Source organism: Podarcis liolepis (assembly GCF_965112155.1).
Source record: "Podarcis liolepis genome assembly, chromosome: 11".
Lineage (NCBI taxonomy): Eukaryota > Metazoa > Chordata > Lepidosauria > Squamata > Lacertidae > Podarcis > Podarcis liolepis.
Genome location: NC_139565.1, coordinates 52434723 through 52447625, shown reverse-complemented (window position 1 = coordinate 52447625; position 12903 = coordinate 52434723). Strand labels below are relative to the sequence as shown.

Here is a 12903-nt window from a genome sequence, read left to right as displayed (position 1 = left end):
CAGAAAGCTGTCTGTGGACAAACGCTGGCTCCCTCGAACTGAAAGCGAGATGAGCGCCGCAACCCCGTGGTCACCTTTGACTGGACTTAACCATCCAGGGGTCCTTTACCCCTCTTACCAGTTTGGTTTGGTTTGCCAGCTACGGCTGTTGCTGGACAAGGATAGCCTGGGCACTGTAGTCCACATGTTGGTAACCTTGAGGCTAGACTACTGCAATGTGCTCCATGCGGGGCTGCCCTTGGGCCTGGTTCAGAAGCCCCAGCTGGTGTAGAACACTGGTGGCAGACTGCTGATTGGGGGCACATGACTGATTTGCGGCACCATGGATAAAACATTTCCTTGTAAGGACCTTGAACCTCACTCGGTCGTAAATGGGCAGCTGGTGGAAATGTTTTATCCATGGTGCCGCAAGTCGGTCATGTGCCCCCGATCAGCAGTCTGCCACCAAAGAGGGACGCGGGTGGCGCTGTGGGTTAAACCACAGAGCCTAGGACTTGCCGATCAGAAGGTTGGCAGTTCGAATCCCCGTGACGGGGTGAGCTCCCGTTGCTCGGTCCCTGCTCCTGCCAACATAGCAGTTCGAAAGCATGTCAAAGTGCAAGTAGATAAATAGGTACCACTCCAGCGGGAAGGTAAACGACGTTTCCATGTTCTGCTCTGGTTTGCCAGAAGCGGCTTAGTCATGCTGGCCACAGGACCTGGAAGCTGTACGCCAGCTCCCTCGGCCAGTAAAGCGAGATGAGTTCCGCAACCCCAGAGTTGGCCACGACTGGACCTAATGGTCAGGGGTCCCTTTACCTTTATATATTTACAAAGCCCTGAATGACAAATAGGCTTTTGCCGCCTTCATCTGGGCCGTGCACCCTCTTCTCTTTCCCTCCCTCTCTCTTACACAAATGCACACTACTCTAGAGACGGCAGATGCAACACACAGCTCACAGGGGCACAGAAATGAACCAGTGTTGCAGCAGCAGCAGCAGAATGAACAGATGACTTGGGTCTGCTTTGTATTTTGGGGAAAGAAACCCTGGCACCCCCACAGGTCTGGAGGACCACTGGTGCTCTACAAAGGATTGAAATAAGCAACTCTACAGTGCAAGTTAAGGGCTGAGGGAGATGCATTTAGGGGAATTGTCTCCTCCTTCAGTCCCCGCAGGACCAAAGGAAAGGGGCTGTAACTCATTGGTGGAGTATCTGCTTTGCATACAGGAGGGACAGGTTTGATTCCCAGAATCTCTAGGTAGGGCTGGTAAAGACTCCCTACCTGAAACTCTGGAGATCTGCTGTCAGCCAGTGTTGACAATACTGAGGTAGATTAATGCTGACTCAGTAGAAGGCAGCTCCTTCTACTTCCTTCGAAATCCCAATGGCATTGAAGGGAAGGCAGCAACACCAATAACCTCATCCATTGACTATCTGGGAAGTGACTGGGTTTTCATCACCTTGATGGGAGTGAAGCTGCAGCAATAACCTCCTGACAGCAACGTCACTGCTACTTGTTGGGAGGTGGGTGAGGCTGGGGCTGTGTGTGTGCACTGTAAGGAACACAGGACTGACTTCTCCGGTGTGTCCATGAAGCCCTGACCTTGTCATTCCATTGGTAAGCAGGCGGTGATGCTGCTACCCGAAGGCTGTTGCCCAGGCTCCAGCCAACCGAGTGAGCCGACCTTGGACATTTCTTGCTCTGCTGTGGAAGGGAGTTAATAATGGTAGGGGGAGAGATACAATTCTGGGTCAGTTTGGGAAAAGGTGGTTGCATCTCCTCCTTGGCATCTTTAGAGTCAGTCAGGCAAATTTAGTTGTCCTCCATAATGAAACCAGGGGAGGAACAGTCAGTGGACAACCAATTTCATCCAACCACCCTAATCTGTCCTTTACCTCCACTGCACTGTTTTAGGAGGACTGAGCCACTGATGCTCTCACACTTGGTATTGCTTTGCCCCTTTCCTCAGGGGGTCTTATCAAGGTGAAATGGCTTAACCGCCAAACTGTCACTGCCCATGCTTAAGCCCCACCTCTTATAGAAGATGGAAGAGTAGCAACAGGATCATCTAGACCTGTTCTTCAGAACTCCCGACATTAGCCAGGTGCCCTCAGTATCTTGCTCCAGATGCCTACCTATCAGAATACCTATATTCTGAATTTTACTGATTGCAATGTTTTGCGGATAATTTTGTGCATGTTTCTTAATGGTTTTGTGGATTTCACCTGCTTTATCTACATTGTTATGTGCACCACGTAGCTCTTTGAATAAATGGTTTATAAATCTGTTTGAATAACTAAGAGATTCTGCACCTCTTTTCTCAGAAAAGATGGACTTTCTCCAGTCTCAGAAAAGGTGGAAGAGCAAAAGAAAAAACAAAGGAGCCATTTGATTTCATGCGGACCATCTGTAAAAAGTGAGTAAACCAACTGTGGCAATTCTATACTAAACCTTCTGTCTGAAAGAGCCCCATGAGATGAATTGAAGCCACAATGTCCCCATATTCAGAGGGTGACTTTCAGAAGAACAGAAAGAGACCAGTGGCCAATCTGGCCCAGCATCCTGTTCTCACAATGTCCAACCAGATGTCTGTGGGAAGTCCAGAAGCAAGACCTGAATGCAACAGCACTCTCCCTTCTTGAGGTTTCCAGCAACTGGCATTCAGAAGCATGACAATCTCAGACAGTGGAGATGTGGAACATAGGCATCAGTATTAGCAGCAACTGAATATTATTTGCATAGGACCCCAAGGAGGATCCATCTGACAAACACATCTCCTAATAGTGTACCGTATGTAACATGGGCTTCTGAATTTTGTTTTAACGGTCCTTTTTTGTGATACTAAGAGATTGAGAAAACCTTCTGGACTGATAAAATGCAACAGGGCCAACCAGAATTTATTACTTTCTTTCCCACCCGTTAACAAGATGTTAAATACAACGTTAGCATTTATAATTTACAACTTCAACACACGTTTCATTGGGGGGGAAGGTAAAAATAAAGGTGACCATCCCTTTTGGCTTTTTAGTACAGCTCAGACTGCAGTCGGAGGGGAGAAATGCTTCTGCCTGGAGACATGGAAATAATCTCATCAATATATGAAAGCTACACGAAGATCTGGATCAACAGAAGCACTATGCCCATTGATTTTTCTTCTAGTCCTTAGCTTTGAATTGGACAGATGGTACCTTCCCCCCTCCCAAGGGCTAGTTCATCACATAGTTCAGTTTCTTTTATTTTTTTTTGCATACATGTCAGCACCTTCTTGACATTTTCCCCATTGTCCAAAGGTGCATTATATCCTCTCATTATGTACATAACAGTTTTTTTTCCAAGTGAAATACAGGTGCTATATTTACAGAGTAGCTATATACCGATGATCATGAAAGCGATTTTACATTTTATATAGCACCTTCCATTCCAAAAGATATGAAAGAACTTTACAAAGGAGTTAAAACTTACAAACAACTTTCTCCACCAATTGGGATTCAAGCCAACCGTGAGCCAGTCCTCTCCCCAACCCCAACCCTTTTTAAAACAACTATATTACAATGCATAGCCGTATTACAGAAAGGTTTAGGCCAAGACGTGAAGTACATGTGCTTCTGCTAGAGTTATGTCCAGAAAGCAGATTCTTTTATCAGCTACCCAAGTCAGCACATGAAGAGCATGGAGGCCTCTAGAAGAACTCTTTGTGTTCTGAGAAGAAACTCAGATGACCAGAGCTTCAGTTTTTACACATCATCTGGAATGTGGCAGTTCCGAACACACCAAGGGCACCTTTAAACCCCATTTGCATTTTGAGGGTTGTGTCTGGGACGAAAACGCCACCTAACCAGGTCAGCCAAAAGCAGCGCTTCCTGTGACACCTACAGAAATGGGACAATGCAAAATGAAATGAAACGAAAGTGTCAGAAGCAGTTTATAAAAATGGCACATTTATTGCTACAGAACGGTCATGTACATGACGGCATCGGATAACTACAGATGGGAAACAGGTAATGGCCTACGGCAAGCTGTGTTTGTTTGCTTTTTTTTCTCTCTCTTCTCGAAGGAACTCCAGCACACAACCTGTTTGGACACTTCTACAAATCAGAAAGTACACCAAAAACATGGAGGGGAAATTGAGGCACTCAGCCACACGTTGAAAACAAAGTGTAACTGTATTAACTTTTTTTCTCTCCTTTTTTGTCCCTTTTGTAATTTTCACCTCCCCCCCCCTTTCCTTTTTTGAACTGTTGCAGCTACTACAGGTTCGGTCGCCAAAAAAAAAATTCCTGCCCCCCCCCCACGACCTACAACTAAAAAAGAAAAAGAAAAAGAAGCTACCATACAATTTCATCTTAGTAACACATGGTAAAATAACATCTTTTAAATAGTAAAATAAAGTAACAAACTTTTACTCAGAATGATTCAAAAAATCTATAAAGAAGAAATATTCAGAATCTGACGATTCCCCCCCCCCCCGCCCCTTGCAATATTCATGGTATAAAAGGATTGCTCCTGTGAAAAATAAGCCAAATATATTTTTTATTTTTTAAATTTAGGGTTTTTCTTTTATCCTACTAGGGTGTACTACAGTTCTATTTTATAGCAAAAAGGTCACTAGACAAACGAAGCTTTGTAACAAAAAGCCAGGCACTGATACATGGTAAATCTCTGCTTTTTTTTTTCTTCTCTTATCTTCACTTAGTTGCATCACAAGTAACAAGAATGAAAAAGGCCACAGGTCATATATTTTCACCATTACATAAGTCTATAATACTTGAAATGAGTATGCTCAAACCAGCACTGCACAAAGGTGAGTCAATTTCAAGTCCCAAGAGAAAGAATATGTTGTTTTGGGAAAAAAGAAAGAGAAACAAAACAAGCTTAAAAGGTCTTGGTGCCCCATTGTGCTGGAATTTATCTTATTCCATCTTTAAGATCCCTCCGCCCTACCCCACTTCAAGTGAGTCAGTGGGCCAAGTTTAATTTATTTGTGCTTTTTCTTCTCCCCTGATGAATTCTCTTCATTCCTGGCAATGTACTGTATTGTTCGCTCTCCCCCTCCCCCCGGCACAGATTGAAGCGTGCCTATCAGAATAGAAAGATGAAATTTGCAAATTCCACCCCGTTCCACCCACGCACCCCCCCAACCTCCCCCCCCCCCGCCAAAGGAAATTAACAAACAAAACAAATCGGAAGACTGCATCGGTACAAGTTGCATCACTGGTTGAACGGACAAGTTGTCTGTATACACATTAGTGTTCCTTGCAGCTACACGAAAGACAAATGTGAAAAGGAGAAAGGAAAAAGAAGTTCTAGATGAACAGATTTCCCTAACCAGCATATTCATAAATTACTTGAATGTGGAGGTGGATCACCCACTAAAATATCTGATGGGTTTTTGAGTACTGTTGGTTACAACACATAGCCCTCCTTGAATGGTTAAAAGCCAAGCCACCACCAGGTCGACTATGAAGTGACAGCTTCCTCTGAGGACACCTGTTTGAAAAGACAGGAGCAGGGGGAAGGCCTCAGAGGTTTGTGGTGTCTTCTCTCTTACGGCCAGACCCTAAATTAATGCATGCACGCAGCAAAAAAATAGGAAAACCCAAATGGGGGGAGGTTGGGTGTGTGAGACAAAGGACAGTGTGGCTGAATAATTTTCAAGTTTACATTCCATTATGGAACAGGAAACCATCTCAAAAGCCATACGGACAAGATTACCATTTGATACATCACTAACCTTTCTCCTGGTTCTATGTAGATCATCAACAGTTTAGAAGCATGCTCTGTGCATAAGTGCACATTGAAAGAAAGGTGATTTTTTTCAAAATAAAAAAAAAATCCTCCTATCACTTGGGTTGTGATTTTGACAGAATAAAGTGATATTGACTCTGCATGTTTAAGGTGTGACATAACTGCTAGGTGATATTCTTATTCTTATTATTATTTACTGGTATTCTGTTTGGAAGGCTTAAATGGAGAAAAAGGTTTTATTTACTTTCTCCCATCCTGCCCCTCAATAGCCTCATTTCAGACTGCAGTTAACTTTTAATTTAGGTGGGCAACACTCTTATAGACTGAATGGGATGGATAAAATCTTGATGCTATTGAAGTAAGTAAATGGAAAAACTGTCCATGGAGATGGTTTATAACAAAAATTCCCCCTCAAACTGTTCATTTTCATATAAAAAAACCTTTAATGACAAGCAATTTTAATATCCTTTAAAGGAATCCTTCAGTCTGTCCAGAATACTAGTACTTAAAAGAATTAGGATTACCCATTCACCTGCATAAATGCTATTAAAAGTATGGCATTTGTACTGAAACATTCTGAGCTAAACTAATATGGTTTTTGCTCTGTCAGGATGGTTTCAATCCACCTCCACATTTGAGAAACTTACTGACAAATAAAAGCATTTAAAGTTTTACTGCTACTGAACATATTTACAATTTTCAACACACGCACACGCACACACACAGCTAATCAAAATGTTTATGGATATGTAGAAGGTGGTTCACATGGTAAACTATCATATTTGTTCTTTATGTTTTTCAGAAACATAAAATTCAGATTCTCGTATCTCACTACTCCATGAGATTTTGTTTCAACCACACAGTTTTTTTAAAAAAACACAAAAAACTGATACAATGTATTAAAACACATAATAACAAGAGTCTACATGTAAAAATATAACTTTTACATACACAATTTCAAAATAATGATACGTTTGCCGTTTTGTTGCATAAAATTTACAAATGTATTTTCCCCCCATTACTATGTAACTGGCAAAACAGGAGAACAGATGGAACGTCTAGACCGTTTTCAATGGACTTATGGCGTTTACTCAGTGCTGATAGGTGGAAAATCTACTTGAACAGGGAGATTTCATTTTAAAAATACATGCCAAGTTTGTGTGGCTATTTAAAACAAACAAACAAAAAAACCAGAAGCTGGAACAGGAGACAAAAGGATGCTGACGAAGACAATTTGGGAGCACTATTTGTTAATTGTTCTATACCGTATACCAAAGTCAATCTTTAGATGATTCGCTATGGATACTAGTCTCTGCTGTGCCCAAAGCTAGTTGTTGGATCAGTTGCTGTGCCATAGGTTTGATCTATGCTACAATTATATATATATATATATATGTTAAGTAAAAACTTGGTTCATACTGGCCAGAGAAATACTGCTCTACTTCCCCCTCCTCAACAAAGTGCAACTTGATGCTTTAGAACGGGTAAGGCTTGTTCTAAACGCTGCATTACAAGTGGATATTGGCATTATTTCATAAATGAAGGAGGAGGCAGCAAATGGTCGACCTTTCATTAATCCACTTCTTTTCCTTTAAAAAAAATGGTGTGTGTTTTTCCCCTTTAAAAAAACCCACAAAAATCTTTCATACAACTAGCAACACCCCCCCTTTGTAATCCCCTTCCCCCCCGCCCAAATCTGACCATGTATTCTGAAACGCCTTGCTGCAAAATTGTACTCAGGCTACACACATTAGGTTAACACTTCTACTGGTTCGTTAAAATCACAGCCACCTTTGATTTGTGTTATGTTTTCGATGATATAAACATTGGAAGGCACAGTGGTAACATTGTAGCATTCTAACCTTGTACCTCTGAAAATTCCAGAAATAGTGTCTAATGAGAGAAAGAGAAAGAGAGAGAGAGCGCAACATCTACAATTCGGACAATAAACAAAAACGAAATCAGCCCACAACTGTTTGGACCAAGCCTCCGCAAATGCTGCCTTGCAGTTCAGCCGCATGTGATGCGACTTGCCAAGTCCTGTATTCTCCCCAAAAGACTGAAGGAACAACTCTCTACTTATTTTACGAATGATAAGTAACATCAGGGCCAGCGTTTCGTCCTGAACTGCCCCCTCCAGCAACAGAGTTGGCGCTACAGGCTACAACAAAAGGGGGGGGGACCCAAATGGGGGAGTGGGAGAGAAATAAGACCAAAAAAAAATCAAAAATCAATATTTACAGTAAAATCTTTTTTTAAAAAAGTTAATCAGTACTTTTTTTTTTTTTACAGGAGCAAAAAAGTTTGAAACAAATGAACAAAAGCTTACCATATTCACTAATTTTAATATATATTTATATATATATATATTTATATATGTGTGTGTGTGTGTCATAGGTCTATAAGATCCATCTGTTCCTCCTACCCTAAGGAATGGCTAATGTCATCACTTCAGTTTTCATTAGGTCGTTTGCTGGTTTTGTAAATATGTGGGTAGCAAAAGCTTCCCTTTTTAATATCCAGTAAGTATAAACACTAGCTGACTAGTACACCAATGAAAACGTTCATTTTTTTTTCTTCAGAAGTACACTTTTCATTATTGCAAGTTTACAATTTTTAAATTAAATATTTTTTTTTTCAGACTTACAAATTAATTATATTTTTTTTTCCAAAAGAAGTTTAGGCACAAATGCATTGTCCCACAGTGTGGAGAAGATTGCCAATTCAGTCTCTTGGCTGTGCATTTACAGCTCCTAACATACTGCTTGAAACATTCTGAATGATATGTTGAAAAAAGACGTCCCTCAAGTTGCACTTTTCTTTTTGTGTTTGTTTCGAAATCGGGAATGCTGAAATCTCTTGCGTCTGTGATTCGTAACTACTCAGACTTGTCTTATTATATTACAAAAAAGGGGGGTTAAGTGTTTATGTGGGTTTAAGATAATACAGCTGTTAAGGAAGTGGTCTCTGGTTTACGTAAAGAAAACGTGGCAACTTGGACCTGCAAAAGAAGTGAAAAAGATTTAGGTCAATTCTTGCTCTTATTCTTAATTTTCCATACAATATACATTTTTTAAGTGCATTTTAACATACTTTACAAGCCATTTCTCAGCAAACCTTACCGTACTATTGGGATGTAGATTTTTTTATTCCCATTTTAGAGATATGGAAAAATGGCGCACTCGAATGATGGCGGCCTCGCTCTCTAAGATCCAATAAAAATCTGCCCCCATCCCAGAAACTCTGAGGCAAGAAAAGGAGGCCAGCTGTGGAGGCAGAGTAGCATAGCTCAAAGACCACCTCCTTTCCTGGTTGGCTCTGCTTTCACCCTTTAGCTTGGCACCTGCCTGTACATCCAGCATAAAGGCTGGGGTTGACTGGTTGATGGCCTTGGGTAGAATTTTCTTTACCCTGCTGGCTTAAGCTGGTCAAGTGACTGCTGTTCTACTTAACCCACATGCCAATGATGCACAGGACAAGTCAACAGGTGCAGTGCTGGTTTAAGGGGCGTTAAACAAAAATTAACCACCTGGTGCCATCTTTTAAGAAGAAGGGAGACTTCCTCAGACCTGCCCTCTTCAAGGAGGCAAGGCTAGAGGGGATAGGGGGCAAGAACAGAGCCTCCAGTTTGGGTTTGCCTGGCTCACCCACATAAAGCTGCAGAAGGTGGGGGGTTGCTGCCACCAGGCCACAGCAATGTGAGGCCCATGGCAGGCCATGAGTAGATTAAGGACTAACCAACAGTTAGTCCTCACCTGAGCCGGGTGAGCTTACCTAGAAATGGCAACGCATAAGGAGGAAAGCCCCTTTAACTCTGTCAGATAAGATACCAGCACCGAAGGAAGTTATTCATGCTACTCTATTTGCTCGTTGCATATTGCTAGAAGCTGCCACCCGTCAAAATCCCCAAATACACATCTCGCGTTTTTATTCTAGGGGAACAGTGCAATGGCAAAGCTCAGGTGGCATTAAATACCTACCGGGTTGCAGAGAGATTAATGTGTGTGATGAACTAAAAAAGTGGTTCAAATAATAAAACTGACAGTGTGCTCTATGGAAACATTTTAATCAATAAAATCAAAATGGGGAAAATATATATATTACGGGGCCAATAGCAGGAACCAAGTGAATGTTTGGGAACATGGATGCCTATGCTTGGATGTGTTTCTGACTACCGATGGAAGCCGTTCAAGGCTATTGCCTGCCTGATCTCAACCAGGAGGTCATTCTACAGGCCAGGGGCAACTACTGATAAGGCCCTTCTTTACACTACAGGCAGATGTACGTTGTGGGTTGGCCAGCAGGGACTCCCCAGCAGATTGCAGTCACCTGTCTGCCTGTCTGGAAGAAGGTAAGCCTTTCAGCTATCCCGGTACTGAGCTAGTTGAGGGTAGGCTGCAATAAACAAACTTGCCTTTTTTGTTTTTTACATCTGTCCCATATGATTAGATGTGTCTCCCATCCCAGGGTGGGGTCCTGCCAAAGAAAGGGGAGGGGGGTCCGAAGATACTTTCTCTTCTTCCCTTCTTTTCAGACATGCTGCTTTAGGATTCAGATTCCTTTCTGCAGAACCAAAGCAAACGGGCATTAAGCATGTTAGCATCTGAACATGGTACCAGCTTACTTCACAATCCCACAGCAATGCCTTCCCCTCCTTTTCACTCTCAGTGTCTCATGAATCTCCATTAGAATAACAAAGGGCAAGCATTTCTATGGCTCTGAATTTTGTATCTGTGGATAGTTTATATTTAAAGCCTGCCATTCCCTGCTCCGTCCAAAATCCTTAATAATCTGAGCATGTAAGCATCTAGGAAACAGAATTACCTGCAAGTTCAGTACCAGATCCCTGAGGACACAGGTGCGGCACCTCCAGCCCCACAGCTCAAGTGCACCCCAAGAAAGGGCCCAAATTTAGCCCACAAAGCCATTCCTCACAAACCACACCTGTCTGCCCCACATCTGACATCAAGTGTGATGTCAGGTATGGGGAAAGTAACTGCGTCTCTACAAAGGAAAAACCAGGAGCTTAAAGTGAGGTCTGGATTTTTCTTATGATGGAGCAAGGAGCACTCCCATTGCCCATCAGCTGATAATAATACCCCTTGTTCCAATAGCTCTCAGTACATTTCCATGCACAGTTCAAAGTGTTGGTGCTGACCCTTAAAGCCTTAAATGGCCTCGGCCCAGGATACCTGAAGGAGCATCTCCACCCCCATTGTTCAGCCCGGACACTGAGGTCCAGCACCGAGGGCCTTCTGGTGGTTCCCTCACTGCGAGAAGTGAGGTTACAGGGAACCAGGCAGAGGGGCTTCTTGGTGGTGGCACCCACCCTGTGGAATACACTCCCCATTAGTTGCCAGGGAAATAAACAAGTATCTGACTAAAATTTTAGAAGTTTTTAATGTTTGATGTTTTACTGTGTGTAAAATATTCTGTTGGGAGCCACCCAGAGTGGCTGGGGCAGCCCAGTCACATGGGCAGCATTTAAATAAGAAAATTACTATTATTATTATTATAGCATGAAGTGGATTGCATTGAAACTGCTGCTAAAACACAGGGATAAAGCTGCTTTTTAGCAGTGGCTTCAATTAAAACTTCGACAATTAAAACAGGACCTGTTGGCCAGGCATCTAACTGACCTCTGACTTGCTGCTCTAAGCTGAGGATCACAGCTACAGCTTGATGCAAGATCAGAAGTTTGGTCTGGGGCTTGTCGCTCTTCAGGTGAAGCTGCACCATCCGGCCCAGCTCCTTGAAAGCCTCGTTGATGTCTCGGACGCGGAGGCGCTCACGGGCGTTGTTGGCCATTCTCCTCTCTTTCTCACGCTCCGCCTTTTGCTCCGGTGTAAGATCTTCATCATCGTTATTGCTGGGAGGCAAACAGAACACAGTATTTTCTAATGGTGTAGAAAATGCAGGTGTTCTACAAGAGTTCACACTGTGCTCATGTCACAGAATGATCTTTGCTAGAAGGGAATGCAGGAATGCAGCAGTTTTGGGGCACACTGTTTAGACTGTAAAATTGTAACTTCACCTGTGATGGTAATGCAGAAGGCTGAAAGCGACACGACAGGTTAATGCTTTAATAGTACACTGGTTTGGTTTTTAGACTCTGCACAGCATTGAGATTTTGGAAACATTAAGAGGATTAAAAATACTTTTAAATAAAGCTAAATAAATATATCACACTTGTTGTTTAAACTCCAGAGTCCACACATACAAATACCTCTTTTTAAGATCCGGGAAGCAAGTTTCTTGGATTGCGTGCAATTCACTGAGAGTTTCTCTTGCACAAGCCAAAAGCCCCACTGCAATGAAATTAATTTCCGTGGGTTGCACCCAAAGCAGCTGAGTGAATGTTCCATCAGTGCAAGGATTTGTGCTTGTGCAAAATCCCCAAACCTTTTCCAGGGATTCCCCCGCACAGCAGGGGATGGAAGTCCATTGTGGAAGCAGAAATCCTTTCACTGACAAAACACAGTAGCTGAATATTGGCCAAAGTGGCCAAATTCCCATGCTCAGCAAGGACAAAAAGATAAGAAACATACATCTGCATTTAAAAAAAACCTGCATTGTGGCATCAGCTACATTCAAGAAAACAATATGTAGATTATGCTGTGTTAAACCAAAATTAAGATAACCCTTTGTCCTTTGTTATAGTTTATGCTTTTGGCTGGGCTTTCTGTGCTCAACACATTTTGGTCCTTTAAGGCTTATTTTCTGTGTAGGTTTATTATGGGTTATTGCTGAAAAGTTGATCTAGTCTGCAGCTGACCTGTGTTGCTTACAATGAAATAAGTCAGGAACCTGTCTTGACACCCCTCAAAGAAATGCTTTGTGATTTAAATAAGGTGCCACTCTGAGGAAGACAGATGCCGAGTTAACTCTGTACTTGGCTAGGACGGATGCATTATGGAGTTTCATTCTATAATCTATACTGAGGAATATAAATTGCAGTAGCAGCAGCAGTTGTTGTTGTCAAAATGGTGGTGGTGATAACTGAATGGTTCTCCGCTTCTTCCTCTGCCACATTTGTCATTCTGGTGGCAATCAGAAATGACACTCACAGGGGAGACTGTTTCATATATGGGGGTGAATTTTCTGCTCTGCACAATCTATGCAGCATGAGCATACTGCAATTATGTTGCTTTATTAAGAGTGTGCAGCTGTATATT

General features: G+C 42.4%; 1 protein-coding gene across 37 annotated transcripts in view; it reads right to left on the bottom strand.

Moving 5' to 3' along the window:
• Positions 1-2862: 2862 nt before the first annotated feature.
• The window catches only part of TCF4 (transcription factor 4), a 339431-nt gene continuing 329390 nt past the window's right edge, over positions 2863-12903 (bottom strand). For 20 of the 37 annotated variants that reach the window (XM_083465927.1, XM_083465928.1, XM_083465943.1 and 17 more), the window contains 3 exons: positions 11368-11597; positions 10143-10291; positions 3905-8729 (listed from right to left, as the gene is read on the bottom strand). In XM_083465927.1, the coding sequence (XP_083322053.1) occupies positions 10155-10291; positions 11368-11597 (367 nt within the window). In that variant the 3' untranslated portion in view covers positions 3905-8729; positions 10143-10154. Of the gene's footprint in view, positions 3853-3904; positions 8730-10138; positions 10292-11367; positions 11598-12903 lie in introns of those variants that run through there. The other 17 variants (XM_083465957.1, XM_083465931.1, XM_083465926.1 and 14 more) reach the window with 3 other exon arrangements.